The following is a 19,355-nucleotide window of genomic DNA, read 5'->3' on the forward strand; positions in this document are numbered from 1 at the left end:
GGAATCCGAACCCCCCCCCCCCCCCAGACAAGCATACTGGAGCCCCCTACTGTTGAACCTGTCTGGAAACCCCCAGAGGGATATCGGCCACAGATTCCTGACTTTGTTGGCGACTCAGGAATCCGGATTGACACGTCCGGATACACTGAAATAGACTATTTTTAGTTTTTATTTCAGTGATGACTTTGTCAATCTAATGGTGGAGCAAACAAACTTGTACACCCAACAGTTCATTGCCCGCCACCCTGATTCGCTTTTGGCCAGGTCCAATGACAGGTACGCCATTAATGCACCCGAACTGAGGACATTTTGGGGCCTCATGCTGCATATGGTCAAAAAAACTAGTCAAAAAACTAGTCAAAAAAACATAGACGTCCTCTACCAGACCCCACTCTACGCTATGGCCATGGAACGAGGATGGTTTGAGGCCATTCGGAAATGCCTGCATTACACTGATAATGCGGCATGTCCCCCCTGAGGTGATCCTGACTATGACCGGCTTTACAAAGTGAGGCCGGTCATAGATCACTTTGGGGCTAAATATTGGGAGGCCTACGTACCCCTCAGGGAGCTCTCTGTAGATGAGTCTCTTATCAGTTTTAAGGGGAGACTCATCTTCCGCCAGTATATTCCCTCGAAGCAGGCGCGGTATGGCGTGAAGCTCTACAAACTTTGTGAGAGTACCTCCGGGTACACTCTCAAGATTAGAGTATATAAGGGACAGGATTCCCGTATTGAACCCCCAGATTGTTCCCCCACTCTGGGTTTTAGCGGGAAGCTTGTGTGGGACCTTGTGCACCCATTGCTGGATAAGGGTTCACGTGTATGTGGACAACTTTTATACCAGCATCCCTCTGTTCACATCCCTTGCCGCCAGATCCACGTCCGCTTGTGGAACCGTGCGGAAGAACCAGGGAGGCCGCCCTCTAAATTTTGTACAGACACCTATCCCCAAGGGTGAGTCCCGTGCACTTACCCATGAAAACCTGTTGCTGGTCAAGTATAAGGATATGAGGAATGTCCTTTTGCTGACCATAATTCATGGTAACGGCAGCTCACCTGTCCCTTTGCGAGGTACCACAACACCGGCCCTCAAGCCCGATTGTATTCTGGACTACAATTGTGATAGATGTATATGTGTGTATATGTAAATTTTATATACTGTATATGTAAAATGCCCATTTAGGATGAGGCCATGCTTCTCTGTTACTTGTCCACCTCTCCCCCATCTGCTCTCTCCCATCTTGCCCCCACCATCGTGTAGAGGAAGCTGCTGGCCACAAGGACAATGCTACTCCCACATCTGCTGTCTCCTGTCTCACCCCTCCCATCGTGTGGAGTATCAGAAGAAATAAGCCCGCCAAACTGTTCAGGAAAGGCATAGTAGGGGGGTGGGAACTTATGTTAATTACAAAGGTAATATAAGCTTGAACGATTTGAAATAAAGCTCAGTGACGAGCACACAGAACACAGAAGCATTTGAAACTGACAATGGCTCCGTTTGATTTACTTTGGTATACTTCGGTATATAGATTCTGTATAGGGATTTGGCCGGGAGTAAGATAGCTACAAGAACACTGATAAAATCCATGTCACAATTGGTATATGGGGGGAGTTGATCTCTATGATCAAGTCCTCAAGCCATATAATGCCATGCGGAAAACACAGATATGATACAAAAAAGTTGCGCTCTACATGGTACAGGTTGCCATGTATAACTCTTTTGGACTGTCCCAGTATGCTGGCAACACAGGGACATTCCTGCAGTTCCAAGAAGAAGTCAGGCGACCGGGAAAAAGCAGGCCGGAGTTCCTGATGAACTGGAAATATAGGTGCCAGGATGGTCCCCGGCCAGCACTTTCCAGGTGATGTACCCCACACTGGAAATAAGGGACGATCCCAGAAAAAATGCAGAGTGTGTCACAAGTGGGGGATACGGAAGGACAAGAGGGGGATAAGGAAGGACAAGAAAGGGATACGGAAGGACAGGAGGGGGATATGGAAGGACAAGAGGGGGATACGAAAGGACAAGAGGGGGGATACGGAAGGACAAGAGGGGGATATGGAAGGACAAGAGGGGGGATACGGAAGGACAAGAGGGGGATATGGAAGGACAAGAGGGGGATATGGAAGGACAAGTGAGGGATTTGGAAGGACAAGAGGGGGATACGGAAGGACAAGAGGGGGATATGGAAGGACACCACCACTCAATGTGACACGTGCCCTGATCATCCGGGCCTCTGCATTAAGGATTGCTTCAGGGAGTATCACACTTCCATGGAGCACTACATTTTCCCTTTTCATTTTAATTTTCCATAATTTGACCCAAATGTACAAAGTCCAGAGAACATTCCAAATTTTAACCCCATAAACCACTAAATTGGCCATCAAAAAAAATCTCATAAAAAAAAAAAAAAATGATAAGACCTCTGGGGGTATTGTTTTCCAAAAATGGGTCATGGGTCACTGAGTCACTAGCATCGGGGTCTTTTTTTTTTTGCCTCAAATGTGCAGCGCTCTCTCCCCACCTGAGCGGGGTGCGCATTTGAGGTAACAGAATAGGGACGGCCACACACATCACATTCCCAGAATGATGATTCAGAGCATAGGGTTTGGGGCGGGCATTATTTTTACTTTCGGCTATACTCTAGGCCATCATTCTGGGAATATAATTGGCACATCAGTAATAAAATTGTAATTTTCATTCCCCCCATTGTACACTTCATCCATTCCTGGAAAATAAATTTAGGGAACACCTGTCCAGTTCCCACCTATACACAGTGGCGTTGCTAGGGTTGGTGTCACCTGGTGCGGTAGAAAATGGTGTCACCCCCATACCTACCCCCTCCCCCCAGTAAGTTTTTGGCCAGTTGTGACAGAAACCCCTGTTGTAGCGCATTGTGAGAAATTCCAGTATAATAATCAGATATACCAGTTGCCACAGAATAGGAAAGTGTTAAAGGAGTTTTCACCATTTAAATATACAACTCCCAGAATTACTTAAAGGGGTACTCCACTGGAAAACATTTACTTTTATATCAACTGGTGCCAGAAAGTTACACAGATTTTTAAATTACTTCTATTTAAAATCTTAATCCTTACAGTACTTATAAGCTGGTGTATGCTCCACAGGAAGTTGTGTAGTTATTTCCAGTCTTACCTCTGTCCATGTCAGGAACTGTCCAGAGCAGGAGAGGTTTGCAATGGGGATTTGCTCCTACTATGGACAGTTCTTGACATGGACAGAGGTGTCAGCACAGAGCATTGTGGTCAGACAGAAAAGAAATTAAAAAAGAAAAGAACTTCCTGTGAATCGCTTATACAGCAGCTAATAAGTACTGGAAGGATTAATATTTTTAAATAGAAGTAATTTACAAATCTGTTTAACTTTGTAGCACCACTTGATTACATTTTTTTTCCCAGTAGAGTACCCCTTTATGCAGTGGTGAGGTTATGCTGGGAGTTGTAGTTTCACTCACCATAACTGTAGAACTTACAAGTGACTACAGCTCTGATAGGACATAGAGAGGAGAATACACAATGATATCAGTGACTACAGGTGACGTCTTCTCTATAGTGAGGAGAATACACAATGATATCAGTGACTACAGGTGACGTCTTCTCTATAGTAGTGTTGAGCGGCATAGGCCATATTCGAATTCGCGAATATTCGCGAATATATGGACAAATATTCGTCATATATTCGCGAATATTCGCATATTCGTTATATCCTCGTTTTATTTTCGCATATGCGCAAATTCGCGTATGTGAAAATTTACAGATGTGAAAATTAGCATATACAAAATTAGCATAAGTTAAAATTCGCATATACGAAAATTCGCATATGCTAATTTTCGCATATGCGAATTTTCGCACGCCAGTCTCACACAGTAGTATTAGAGCCTTCTTTACACCACACAAGCTGGAAGCAGAGAGGGATGATCACTGTGATGTGTACTGTGAAAAAAAAACAAACGAATATTCGTAATTACGAATATATAGCGCTATATTCGCGGAATTCGCGATTATGCGATATTCGTGAATAATATTCGAATTGCGAATATTCGCGAGCAACACTACTCTATAGTGAGAATACACAATGATATCAGTGACTACAGGTGACATCTCTATAGTGAGGAGAATACACAATGATATCAGTGACTTCAGGTGACGTCTTCTCTATAGTGAGGAGAATACACAATGATATCAGTGACTACAGGTGACGTCTTCTCTATATTGAGGAGAATGTACAATGACATCAGTGACTACAGGTGACGTCTTCTCTATAGTGAGAATACACAATGACATCAGTGACTACAGGTGACGTCTTCTCTATAGTGAGGAGAATACACAATGATATCAGTAACTACAGGTGACGTCTTCTCTATAGTGAGGAGAATACACAATGATATCAGTGACGACAGGTGACGTCTTCTCTATAGTGAGGAGAATACACAATGATATCAGTGACTACAAGTGACGTCTTCTCTATAGTGAGGAGAATACACAATGATATCAGTGACTACAGGTGACGTCTTCTGTATAGTGAGGAGAATACACAATGATATCAGTGACTACAGGTGACGTCTTCTCTATAGTGAGGAGAATACACAATGATATCAGTGATTACAGGTGACGTCTTCTCTATAGTGAGGAGAATACACAATGACATCAGTGATTACAGGTGACGTCTTCTCTATAGTGAGGAGAATACACAATGATATCAGTGATTATAGATGACCTCTTCTCTATAGTGAGGAGAATACACAATGATATCAGTGACTACAGGTGACGTCTTCTCTATAGTGAGGAGAATACACAATGATATCAGTGACTACAGGTGATGTCTTCTCTATAGTGAGGAGAATACACAATGATATCAGTGACAACAGGTGACGTCTTCTCTATAGTGAGGAGAATACACAATGATATCAGTGATTACAGGTGACGTCTTCTCTATAGTCTTCTCTTATCTAATTCAGATGGTATATACTGCCTGGTCCAACTAAAACTTCTCTCTGCAGAATGTGACGCCCAGACTTCTCCTCACTATGTCAGCATATTCTCATCCTCTATATGAAAACAAGTATTATTATAAATAGAGATGAGCAAACTTACAGTATATTCGATTCGTCACGAACGTCTCGGCTCGGCAGTTGATGACTTATCCTGCATAAATTAGTTCAGCTTTCAGATGTTCCGGTGGGCTGGAAAAGGTGGATACAGTCCTAGGAAAGATTCTCCTAGGACTGTATCCACCTTTTCCAGCCCACGGGAGCACCTGAAAGCTGAACTAATTTATGCAGGATAAGTCATCAACTGCCGAGCCGAGAAGTTCGTGACGAATCGAATTTACTGTAAGTTCGCTCATCTCTAATTATAAACCTGCCAGACACTGTATCCTCTAAATATAATACTACTATACTCTTTGATTATAAACCTTCCATACACCGTACCCACTGAATATAATACTACCACACACTATACATTCTGAATATAATACCAACACATACTGTACACTCTGAATATAAATCTGCCACATACTGTACCCTCTGAATATAATACTGCCACACACTGTACCCTCGGAATATAATACTACCACCCACTGCGCCCTCTGAACATAATACAACCACAAACTGCGCCCTCTGAATATAATACTACTATACTCTTTGATTATAAACTTTCCATACGCCGTACCCACTGAATATAATACTACCACACATCTGTACATTCTGAATATAATACCAACACATACTGTACACTCTGAATATAAATCTGCCACATACTGTACCCTCTGAATATAATACTGCCACACACTGTACCCTCTGAATATAATACTACCACCAACTGCACCCTCTGAATATAATACTACCACAAACTGCGCCCTCTGAATATAACGTTGCCATACAGTGCACCCTCTGAATCTAATACAGCCACACACTGTACCCTTTGAATATAATACTACCACCCACTGCGCCCTCTGAATATAATACTACCACAAACTGCGCCCTCTGAATATAATGTTGCCATACAGTGCACCCTCTGAATATAATACCACAACCGCAGTAACACCCCTCAACATCCGTTAGCTGATGCTATTACCACGGGAGGGGGATATTGGTGGTGTTGCTAGTGGATGATGGGGGTGCTACTACTGGGGGGGTGTTGCTGGAGGATGATGAGGGTGCTACTGGCCATCCCCCCCTGGCAGTATCACCCCCATCATCCATCGGCAGGATCATCCTCCTGGCAGGAGCACCCCCATCATCCACCATCGGGATCTGCTGATGGAGGTATTACTGCTGGGGGGGGGATGTTGCTGGTGGATGATGAGGGTGCTACTGCCGGGGGGGAGCATTAGGTAGGCATCAGTTCCCCCACTTTAGGTAGGCAGCAGTTCCCCCACATTAGGTAGGTAGCAGTTTCCCCACATTAGGTAGCACAGATTCCCCCCCATTAGGTAGCATAGACTCCCCACATTTGGTAGCACAAATTCCCCACATTAGGTAGCAGTTTCCCCACATTAGGTAGCATAGATTCCCCACATTAGGTAGCAGTTTCCCCACATTAGATAGTATAGACTCTGCACATTTGGTAGTAGTTTCCCCACATTAGGCCGCAGGTTCCCCACAATGGGTCAAAGTCTCCCCACATTAGATCTCTGGTTCAACCCCCCCCCCCCCCCCCAAAAAAAAAAAAAAAAACACATACAACAGAGAGACAACACAGAGAGACACACACTCACAGGCAGACACACACAGAGTCACACAGTCACACACACAGTCACACACACGCACAGAGTCACACAGTCACACACACACAGTCACATAAAAACACACACAGAGTCGCACAAACACACACACACAGTCACACAAACACACACACACAGAGTCGCACACACACACACAGAGTCACACAGTCACACACACAGAGAGTCACACAAACACACACAGAGTCACACACACAGAGTCACACAGTCACACAAACACACAGTCACACACACAGTCACATACACACACAGTCACACACACACAGAGTCACACACACACAGAGTCACACAGTCACATACACACAGGGTCACATACACACACACAGAGTCACACACACACACAGTCACATACACACACAGTCACACACACACAGCCACACAAACACACACACAGTCACAAACACACACACAGTCACACACACACACACACACAGTCGCACAAACACACACACAGTCACACAAACACACACACAGAGTCACACACACAGAGTCACACAGTCACACAAACACAAACACAGAGTCACAGTCAAACACACACAGTCACACACACACAGAGTCACACAAACACACAGAGTTGCACATACACAGAGTCACACAGTCACACACACACACACACACAGTCACACACACAGAGTCACACACACAGAGTCACACAGTCACACACACACACAGTCACATACACACACACAGAGTCACACACACACAGAGTCACACAGTCACACACACACAGAGTCACATACACACACACAGAGTCACACACACACAGAGTCACATACACACACACAGAGTCACACACACACACAGAGTCACACAGTCACACACACAGTCACACACACGCACAGAGTCACACAGTCACACACACACAGTCACATAAAAACACACACAGAGTCGCACAAACACACACACACAGTCACACAAACACACACACACAGAGTCGCACACACACACAGTCACACAGTCACACACACAGAGAGTCACACAAACACACACAGAGTCACACACACAGAGTCACACAGTCACACAAACACACAGTCACACACACAGTCACATACACACACAGTCACACACACAGAGTCACACACACACACAGAGTCACACAGTCACACACACACAGAGTCACATACACACACACAGAGTCACACACACACACAGTCACATATACACACAGTCACACACACACAGCCACACAAACACACACACAGTCACAAACACACACACAGTCACACACACACACACACACAGTCGCACAAACACACACACAGTCACACAAACACACACACAGAGTCACACACACAGAGTCACACAGTCACACAAACACAAACACAGAGTCACAGTCAAACACACACAGTCACACACACACAGAGTCACACAAACACACAGAGTTGCACATACACAGAGTCACACAGTCACACACACACACACACAGTCACACACACAGAGTCACACACACAGAGTCACACAGTCACACACACACACAGTCACATACACACACACAGAGTCACACACACACAGAGTCACACAGTCACACACACACAGAGTCACATACACACACACAGAGTCACACACACACAGAGTCACATACACACACACAGAGTCACACACACACACAGAGTCACACAGTCACACACACACACAGAATCACACAGTCACACAGTAAACACACAGTCACATACACACAGAGTCACACAATCACACACACACAGAGTCACACAGTCACACACACAGAGTCACATACACACACGCAGAGTCACACACACACAGAGTCACACAGTCACACACACACACACACAGAGTCACACAGAGTCACACACGCAAACACACACACACACAGAGTCACACACAGACAATCACACACAGACAGAGACACACACAGTGCAGCGATCCTTCTCTCCGGGCGCACTGCGAGTGACGATGTCCTCCTGCGCGGCCATGCGGTGGGACGTCAGGCCAGCGCAACTGAAGACGTGGGAGCGGAGGCCGGGCACAGTGCTGGTGAAGGCGAGGGGGGGGGGGTAATGACAGATGGGTGCACAGTGCAGGTGAAGGCCGGGAGGAAGGGTCCAGGGGTGCTGACGGACGGGCACATCATGCAGGTGAAGGCCGGAGGGGGGGTGCTGATGGGTGCTACTACTGGGGGGGTGTTGCTGGAGGATGATGAGGGTGCTACTGGCCATCCCCCCTGGCAGTATCACCCCCATCATCCATCGGCAGGATCATCCTCCTGGCAGGAGCACCCCCATCATCCACCATCGGGATCTGCTGATGGAGGTATTACTGCTGGGGGGGGGGGATGTTGCTGGTGGATGATGAGGGTGCTACTGCCAGGGGGGGAGCATTAGGTAGGCAGCAGTTCCCCCACTTTAGGTAGGCAGCAGTTCCCCCACATTAGGTAGGTAGCAGTTTCCCCACATTAGGTAGCACAGATTCCCCCCATTAGGTAGCATAGACTCCCCACATTTGGTAGCACAAATTCCCCACATTAGGTAGCAGTTTCCCCACATTAGGTAGCATAGATTCCCCACATTAGGTAGCAGTTTCCCCACATAAGATAGTATAGACTCTGCACATTTGGTAGTAGTTTCCCCACATTAGGCCGCAGGTTCCCCACAATGGGTCAAAGTCTCCCCACATTAGATCGCTGGTTCAAACCCCCCCCAAAAAAAAAAAACACATACAACAGAGAGACAACACAGAGAGACACAAACACACACACACACAGTCAGAGAGACACACACTCACAGGCACACACACACACACACACACACAGAGTGACACAGTCACACACACACAGTCACACACACACACAGTCACACAAACACACACACACAGAGTCACACACAGTCACACAAACACACACAGAGTCACACACACAGAGGCGCACAAACACACACAGAGTCGCACACACACACACAGAGTCACACACACAGAGAGTCACACAAACACACACACAGAGTCACACACACAGTCACACACACACACAGAGTCACACAGTCACAAACACACACACAGAGTCACACAGAGTCACACACACAGTCACATACACACACAGAGTCTCACACACACAGAGTCACACACACACAGAGTCACATACACACACACAGTCACACACACACACAGTCACACACACACACAGTCACACACACACAGAGTCACATACACACACAGTCACACACACACAGTCACACACACAGAGTCACAGTCACACACACACAGCCACACACACAGAGTCACACAGTCACAAACACACACACACACAGTCACACACACACACAGTCGCACAAACACACACACAGAGTCACACAAACACACACACAGAGTCACACACACAGAGTTACACACACACAGAGTCACACAGTCACACAAACACACACACAGAGTCACAGTTACAAACACACACACAGTCACACACACACACACACAAAGAGTCACACAAACACAGAGTCGCACATACACAGTCACACAGTCACACACACACAGTCACATACACACACACACAGAGTCACACAGTCACACACACAGAGTCACACACACACAGAGTCACAGTCACACACACACACAGTCACATACACACAGAGTCACACAGTCACACACACACAGAGTCACATACACACACACAGAGTCACACACACACACAGAGTCACACAGTCACACACACAGAGTCACACACACACAGTCACATACACACACGCAGAGTCACACACACACAGAGTCACACAGTCACACACACACAGTCACACACACACACAGAGTCACAGTCACACACACACAGTCACATACACACAGAGTCACACAGTCACACACACACAGTCACATACACACACACAGAGTCACACACACACAGAGTCACATACACACACACAGAGTCACACACACACACAGAATCACACAGTCACACACACAGAGTCACACAGTCACACACACAGAGTCACACACACACAGTCACATACACACACGCAGAGTCACACACACACAGAGTCACACAGTCACACACACAGTCACACACACACACAGAGTCACAAAGTCACACACACAGAGTCACATACACACACGCAGAGTCACACACACACAGAGTCACACAGTCACACACACACACAGAGTCACACAGTCACAGAGTCACATACACACACATACAGAGTCACACACACACAGAGTCACACACAGACAATCACACACAGACAGAGACACACAGACAGAGAGACACACACACACACACAGTGCAGCGATCCTTCTCTCCGGGCGCCCTGCGAGTGACGATGTCCTCCTGCGCGGCCATGCGGTGGGACGTCAGGCCAGCGCAACCGAAGACGTGGGAGCGGAGGCCGGGCACAGTGCTGGTGAAGGCGAGGGGGGGGGGGGGGGGTGATGACAGATGGGTGCACAGTGCAGGTGAAAGCCGGGAGGGAGGGTCCAGGGGTGCTGACGGATGGGCACACCATGCAGGTGAAGGCCGGAGGGGGGGGGGTGCTGATGGACGAGCGCACCGCACACAAGTGCAGGTGAAGGCCGGGGGGGGGGGGGGGTGCTGACGGATGGGCGCACCGCACAGCGCACGTGAAGGCGGGGGGGGGGGGGGGTTGTTGCTGACGGACAGGAGGCCGGTCGGGCACAGAAGGGGGGAGTCGGTGTGGCTGGGGAGGGGGGGTGGGTGCTGCGGAGCGTCTTGGTGTCACCCCATTAGGTTCGTGTCACCCGATGCAGGCCACACCCCCCGCACCCGGGTCTCAACGCCACTGCCTATACACCTTTCCCGGGGGGGGGGGGGGGGTGTACTGTGTGTAATAGGGTCACATGTGGGTGTTTCCTTTTTGTTATTTTCCTCTGAATATATGTAACCGTCAGCTACTGATATGCCATAGGCCAAATACAAACATAGCTCTATGACTCTTGAGCCTGTATGACACCCACATATGGGGTATTTCCATACTCGGAAGCAATGGGGTTACAACATTTGGGGGCATTTTCTCCTATTACTCCTTGTGCAAATGAAAAATTTGGGATAACACCGGCATTTTTGTGAAAAAAAAACCTATTTTGTCATTTTACGGCCCACTGTTCAAAACACCAGTGAAGTGTAAATACTGACTGTACCCCTTGTTACGTTCCCTGAGGGGTGTAGTTTCCAAAATGATGGCACTTGAAGGGGGGTCCCACTGCTCTGGCTCCGTGGTAGCTCTGTAAACGCTCAAGGCCCCTGACAAAATTCTCCAAAAGCCAAATGGCGCTCCTGCTCTTCTGAGACCTGGTGTGCACCCGCAGAGCAGTTTATGCCCAGATATGAGGTATTTCCTTACTCCAAAGAAATGTATTTACCAATTGTGGGGGACATTTTTTCCTATTACCACTTGTGAAAAATTTGGGGTAACCCCAGCATTTTAGTGTAAAAAAACAAATTTTTCCTTTTCACATCCCACTTTAATTAACATTTATCAAACACCTGTGGGGTATTAAGGCTCACCGGACCCCTTGTTACGTGCCTTGAGGGGTCTAGTTTCCAAAATAGTATGCTATGTGTTTTTTTTTTGCTGTTCTGGCACCATAGGGGCTTCCTAAATGTGACATGCCCCCCAAAAACCATTTCAGCAAAACTGGCTCTTCAAAATCCCATTGTCGCTCCTTCCCTTCTGAGCCCTCTACTGCGCCCGCCGAACACTTAACATCCACATATGAGGTATTTTCTTACACAAGAGAAATTGCGTTACACATTTTAGGAAGATTTTTCTCTTTTTACCCCTTGTAAAAATTGAACAATTGGATCTACAAGAACATGCGAGAACATTTCTCCTTCACTTTGCTGCTATTCCTGTGAAACACCTAAAGGGTTAACACACTTACTGAATGTCATTTTGAATACTTTGAGGGGTGCAGTTTTTATAATGGGGTCATTTATGGGGTATTTCTAATATGAAGACCCTTCAAATCCACTTCAAACCTGAACTGGTGTCTGAAGAATTCGAATTTTGAAAATTTTGTGAAAAATTGCTGATGAACTTTGAAGCCTCTGATGTCGTCCAAAAGTAAAAACATCTCAATTTTATGATGGAAACATAAACTATACATAGGGGGAGATTTATCAAGAAATGTCTGTGTTAGATCACATTTCCACCATTTTTTTGTCTATTCTTTGACTAGCGTTCCCCTTATTCATCAATAATGCGCAGGAGTAATGATGGATAAGGTGCAGCTCTCCTGTCTAAACACCTTTTCTAAAAAAGAGTCAGACCAACAACCAGAGGCCTGGGTTCCCAACGTACATGTACCTATAGGGGTACGCCACGGGGTGAGCGTTGGTATGCGAAAGCGCCGACAAATACTGGCCATGGACTGGCAATTACTTGTCAGCGCATAGCCGGGCAAACCTCCAGCTGTTGCAAAACTACAATTCTCAGCATGCAGTGACAGAAGGGCATGCTGAGACTTGTAGTTATGCAACAGCTGGAGGCTCACTACTATAACTTTCAGCATGCCCTTTGGCTGTCAATGCATGCTGGGTGTTGTAGTTATGAAACACCTGGGGCACACTGGTTGCAAAACAGAGTTTGTTACATAACTCAACCCATGTGCCTCCAGCTGTTGCAAAACTAAAACTCCCAGCATGCATGGTCTGTCAGTGCATGCTGGGAGTTATAGTTTTGCAACAGCTGGAGGAGAACAGATTGGGGACCAGATTGGGGACATCTGCTGGGCCATGTTCTGGCTCCTGCGGCGTCCTGCACGCTGCGCAATGACGAGTGATGTCCTCAACGCGACGTCACCGTCAGTGACAGCTCAGGACGCCGCCGGAGCCAGAAGTAGCGCGGAATAAAACCCGGGATGGGGGAGGCAATGGGGCAGCGGCGGTGGTTGGACTTGGGAGGACCCCAGGACAGGCAGGGGAGAGAAGCGGGCGGCGGCGGTCTCTGGCCCCACTAAAGCCCCTGCAGTTCATTGATTTAAAGCGCCAGCTTTAAATCATTGATCTGCAGCGGCTTCTGAGGGGGGAGGGGGGAGAAATAGCCCAAAACTTATACCAGAATATCGGTATAAGTTATCGGCCATCGGGCTGGTAACAGCGGGACCTCTGCCAGTTAACCCGTGCGATGTCGCGCATCGCCGGGTTAACTGAATGCCGTCTATAGACAGCAGAATGCGTGAAGGACCTGCGCAATTCACCATCTATAGACGGGATTCTGCTGGAAGGGGTTAAAGGTTGAATTGTGGAAGGTAGAAATTATTCTCACACCTACTGGTAGGTGGTCTAGCTTTGCGCCTAAAAATTTACCTTTACGCACAAAATAGCGACTTTTGACATAAGTCGCAAATGATAAATATGTGACCACTGCAGGGTCAGAAAGAAATAGTTCTACGGGTCGGCAAAAAGAGTAAAACTGTCTATATCAAAAGGCGCAGAAAAGTCTCAAAATATGCTGCTTGCGCCTGAACTGCGCCAAAACATAGACAAAAACATGCTCTAAAAGCCATGATAAATCTCCCCCTATGTCTCATCTCTAAACATGTCACTTTTCAGATCCAAGTCATTATATAGTCATTTTACCCCATGTTTATCTACTAAGGGAGTATGAAAAGCTTCTAATACCTTGTTACCTAATCCTGGACTCCCTGATTGCTGTAAGAAGTGGGAAGAGGATTTAGGGAAGACTTTTAGTGAGGAACAATGGATTCACGTCTTTACACTGAGCTCAAAAATTTCACATAATGGCCCCGAGGCGGGACATCGCTGCGGCCGGTGATAGGCTGAAGCTCCGTGTGACGTGCCGGGCTAACAGGAAGTAAGAAGAATACAGCCCGGGGACCGAACACCTGTACCGGAGTGTACCGGAGCTCCGGGGGCTCGTTGGCAGGTAAGAGAGAGTGCATTTTTTTTAATTTTGCAGCCCGGACGGGATAAAAGGAAAAAAGTGCGCGCCGGAGTACTCCTTTAAATATGAGAAACATTGTTAGAATTTTGAGCAACTTCTTGAAGAGGTAAACTTTATTACTTTGTATTTGTTATGCAATTGTTTATGTAAAAGAATAAATAAAGAACCTTTTTCCTTCCAATCCACGACATATATGGGAATTTACGAGCGTGTAACTGGGTCTTCAATCCGTGTAATAATGGCGCAAAGTGTGAAGTAAAGAGATCTTGTACCAGATGTGATCAGATCTCTAGGGATTTTATACCCCGGGGAGGACAAAGAAAAGGAAAAGAATTACACCGATGTTTACTGAACCCGGGGGACGCTGACATATTGACGACTTCTCATATAGAAAAATGGATTTTATGATCTGAGACCGAAAATAGACGTCAAGATGGGAAACGCTGGTCTAGGGTTTGTGATAAATAAAAGTATCTGCAGCGTCTTATGTTCAGAAGAGACGATCTTCAAGGGAGACGCGCGGATCCTGTCTGATGCCTTGAATTAAAGTCTCTATAATCATAATGAGAAGGGGGCGGGGACAACATTGACGCGTTACATTCCCTATATACAACGTCAGGGACAATATTACATTTATTATAAGTCCAGTGTGCGGAGATGAATATAAGAATAATAAATCATATAATATAGAGAACTTCTTAAAAATTGGTAACAAGTTTGGAAATGATATATATATATATTACTGTCAACTATCCTATGTACATGGTGAATATATAGATGTGTTATCTGCATCAATTATTCCTCTGAATTGACTTCTCCCCTGTGTGAGTTCTTTTCTTTGATGCTGATGAAGACTTGACTTCTGTGTAAAACATTTCCCACATTTTGAACATGAAAATGGCTTCTCTCCTGTGTGAGTTATTTGATGTACAACAAGATGTGGTTTCTGAGTAAAACATTTCCCACATTTTGAACATGAAAATGGCTTCTTCCCTGTGTGAGTTCTTTGATGTTTAACAAGATCTGATTTCTGAGCAAAACATTTTCCACATTCTAAACATGAAAATGGCTTCTCTCCTGTATGAGTTCTTTGATGTTTAACAAAACTTGATTGAAAAGTAAAACATTTCCCACATTCTGAACATGAAAAGGGCTTCTCTCCTGTGTGAGTTCTTTTATGTACAACAAGAATTGATTTCTGATTAAAACATTTCCCACATTCTGAACATGAAAATGGCTTCTCTCCTGTGTGAGTTCTTTGATGTGTAACAAGACTTGATTTAAAAGGAAAACATTTCCCACATTCTGAGCATGAATATGCTTTCTTTCCTGTATGAGCTCGTTGATGTCCAACACCCCTTCTGTGACCTTTATTTTGCTGAACATCCTGTGATGACTGAGAAGACAGGACCTGTATATAAGGATGAGATGACAGATCTTGGCTGTGAAGGGCTGAGGGTGTATCTGGGATAATGGAATGTTCTTCATATGTATCTTGTGTGATATCATCATCTGCTTTATAATCTGAAGATATAAGATTCTCCTCTGGTCTCCTGGTACAGTCATCTGCCAAGAATAAAACAGATTTTATTATCAGTATTAAAGGGGTTCTCCACCATAAGGTGATTTTAGTAGGTACCTGGCAGACAGTAATGGACATGCTTAGGAAGGATCTGCGCTTGTTTTGGAGCTAAATGGCTATGTTGTGAGATTACCATAACACTGTGGCTTTTTGTGAACTGGTATTTACTGTTTGAGTTTCCTTCTTTGCCTACAAATCCCATAATTCCATTTTCCTCCCTCCCACACATCACCCACCCCACCCATTGAAACATAAATGAGCTGCATCCATTCCAAAGGCCTGTGGTTTTCAATCAGGGTGCCTACAGCTGTTGCATTAGTTGTAGATTGATCTCTCTCCCACCAAGCGATCGCTCCACCCATTGAAGCAGACAGGCTCCCTGTCATCAGGTGACTAGTGATGTCAGGTCTCGGCCGCATTGCAACCTGGGAAAAATCTGAGACAACAGTCATTTTGTATGCTGGTGAAAATAAATATTGGGGTGAAAATCACAGAAGAATTGTGAGAAAACCGTCACACACAGGTACAGACACTACATTATGGACTACACTAACTTTACAGCCCCTGTAGCATAGGAAAAAAAATCCTGGAATACCCCTTTAACCCTTTAACAACCCAGGAAATTGTGTTTTCATTTTTTCCTCCTCTCCTCATAGCCATAACTCTCTTATTTTTCCATCTACATTGCGTTTGAGAGCTTGTTTTTTGTGGGACGGATCTTACATTGTATTAATGTGCATTAAGATATAAGTCCGGTCCATACAATCACAGTGATATCTAATTTTCATAGTTTGGGTTACACTTTACTACTTTTTAAAAACAATTACAACAAAAAGCAAACAGTGTAAGTACAGACCATGGAAGTCTATGACAAAATCCCATTCAGCACAGCATGATGTATACAGAGTGAGGACAGCTGCATAACACAGTCACTGACTACAGACACAATACAACCTAAACCGGGAACCTTAAAGGGGTACTCCACCCACAGACATCTTATCCACTATCCAAAGGATAAAATGTCTGATCGTGGGGGAAGAAAGGAAGGAGAAAGACAGAAGAGGAAAGGGTTAAAAGGAAGAGACAAGAGTGCGGAGGACAGAAAAGAGGTGAAAGCCGAGGGAGAACCACACCGGCCCCCCCCCCCCCCCATACCTTATGGAACTTATCAGGGCACTTTCTTATTCAAGGTGAGGGTTTTTTTCAAAAATATTGCAAAACTTTACCTATATTTACAATTTAGTTGTTTTCTGTAGATGTTAAGTCTTCAGATTCGTTGACACGTTTCCATGGTTACATGGTTTTTCTGCAATTTGCGCAACTATGGCAATAGCCAAATTTGGAAAATCCTGGCAAATATACAATGTATGGACACAGCCTTAGGGAAAGTGTATAACTACCATATATCCTTATCCCTTAGAGATAACAGCAGCAGTATACAGATAGAGCTGGAGAGGAGGCATATATCTACTCTATATCCTGATCCCATAGAGATAGCAGCAGTATACAGATTGAGCTGGAGGAGAGGTGTATAACTGCTATGTATCCTGATCCCATGGATATAGCAGCAGTATACAGATAGAGCTGGAGGGGAGGTATATAACTACTATATATCCTGATCCCATACAGATAGCAACACTATTCAGATAGAGCTGGAGGGGAGGTGTATAATTACTATATATCCCGATCCCATAGAGATAGCAGCAGCAGTATACAGATAAAGCTGGAGGGGAGGTATATAACTACTTTATATCCTGATAACATAGAGATAGCAGCAGTAGTATACAGACTGAGCTGGAGGGGAGGTGTATAACTACTATATATCCTGATCCCATAGAGATAGCAGCAGTATACAGATAGAGCTGTGGGGGATGTGTATAACTACTATATATCCTGATCCCATAGAGATAGCAGCAGTATACAGAGCACTGTTTCAGACAGAAAAGAAATTCAAAATGAAAAGAACTTCCTCTGTAGCATACAGAGGCCGATAAGTGCTGGAAGGATTAAGATTTTTAAATAGAAGTAATTTACAAATCTGTTAAACTTTTTGGCACCAGTTGATTTAAAAAAAATAGTTTTCCACCGGAGTACCCCTTTAAGCATGAAAGACACAGAGAAAGGCAGGAGCGCGTACATCTGTAGCTGGAACCCAGGACCGTTCCTCTGCTCCATAGCCTTTCCAGTGGATTAGATACTGGAGGCCGCCCCTGGACATATGGGAGTCAAGGATACTGCAGACCTCATAATCCCACCCCGGCAAGGTGTAGTGAGGTGTAGTGATTGCATAACAACAACTTTAACCCCTTAAGGACGCAGGACGTACTCAAACGGCCCCTTTTCCGAGTCCTTAAGGACTCAGGATGTTTGAGTACGTCCTGTCCATTCCCGGCCCCCATCGCTGCTGAAATCGTTCAGCAGGCATCCCAGCATATCGCCCAGGGGGTCATTATGTCCCCCCATGTCGGCGATGGCCGCAGATCGCTGGACAATTCAGTCCAGCGATCTGCGGCGGATTCCGGGTCAATCGGCTCTCCAGTGACCCGGAATTATTGGCTGATCGGGGCAGTCAGAGACGGCCCCGAACAGCCAGAGCCTGCAGGGGTGAGGTGGCACTGGTGCAACCTCACGATCGCCCTGATTCGTCCGCCGGTTTCCCGGCCGACCAATCAGGGCGCCTGCTGCGGGTGTCACTCCCGCAACCCGCTCCGCCCCTCTTCCGGAGGATGTGAGCGGGTGCGGGACGTGCACACCGGGAGCTGGGGACCCCGATCCCCGGCGTGAATGCTGGGATCGGGGCCCCAGGAGCAGCAGCGACGACGAGAAACTGACCTGATGCGGCTGGATAGTTGAAGGTGAGTGACAGCCTCCTGCTGTTGCTTAGCAACAGCTCCCAGCATGCAAAAAGGGCATGCTGGGAGCTGTAGTTATGCAACAGCAGGAGGCAGACCACCACAACTCCCAGCATGCCCTTATGGGCATGCTGGGACTTATAGTTTTGCTATGGAAAACTGTACCTTCAGCTGTTGTGTAACTACAACTCCCAGCTTGCACAAACAGCTAAAGTGCATGCTGGGAGTTGTAGTGGTGCATCTGCTGGTTGCATAACTACAACTCCCAGCATGCCCGTTGGCTGTCGGTGACTGCT

General features: G+C 46.1%; 1 protein-coding gene across 1 annotated transcript in view; it reads right to left on the reverse strand.

The window, feature by feature from the left end:
* The window catches only part of LOC130298172 (uncharacterized), a 121,311-nt gene that overhangs the window by 48,784 nt on the left and 53,172 nt on the right, over positions 1-19,355 (reverse strand). The window contains exon 5 of the mRNA XM_056551084.1: positions 15,392-16,191. Coding sequence (XP_056407059.1) covers positions 15,392-16,191 — 800 coding nt within the window. The remainder of the gene's footprint in view (positions 1-15,391; positions 16,192-19,355) is intronic.

Source organism: Hyla sarda (genome assembly GCF_029499605.1).
Source record: "Hyla sarda isolate aHylSar1 chromosome 1 unlocalized genomic scaffold, aHylSar1.hap1 SUPER_1_unloc_3, whole genome shotgun sequence".
Taxonomy (NCBI): domain Eukaryota; kingdom Metazoa; phylum Chordata; class Amphibia; order Anura; family Hylidae; genus Hyla; species Hyla sarda.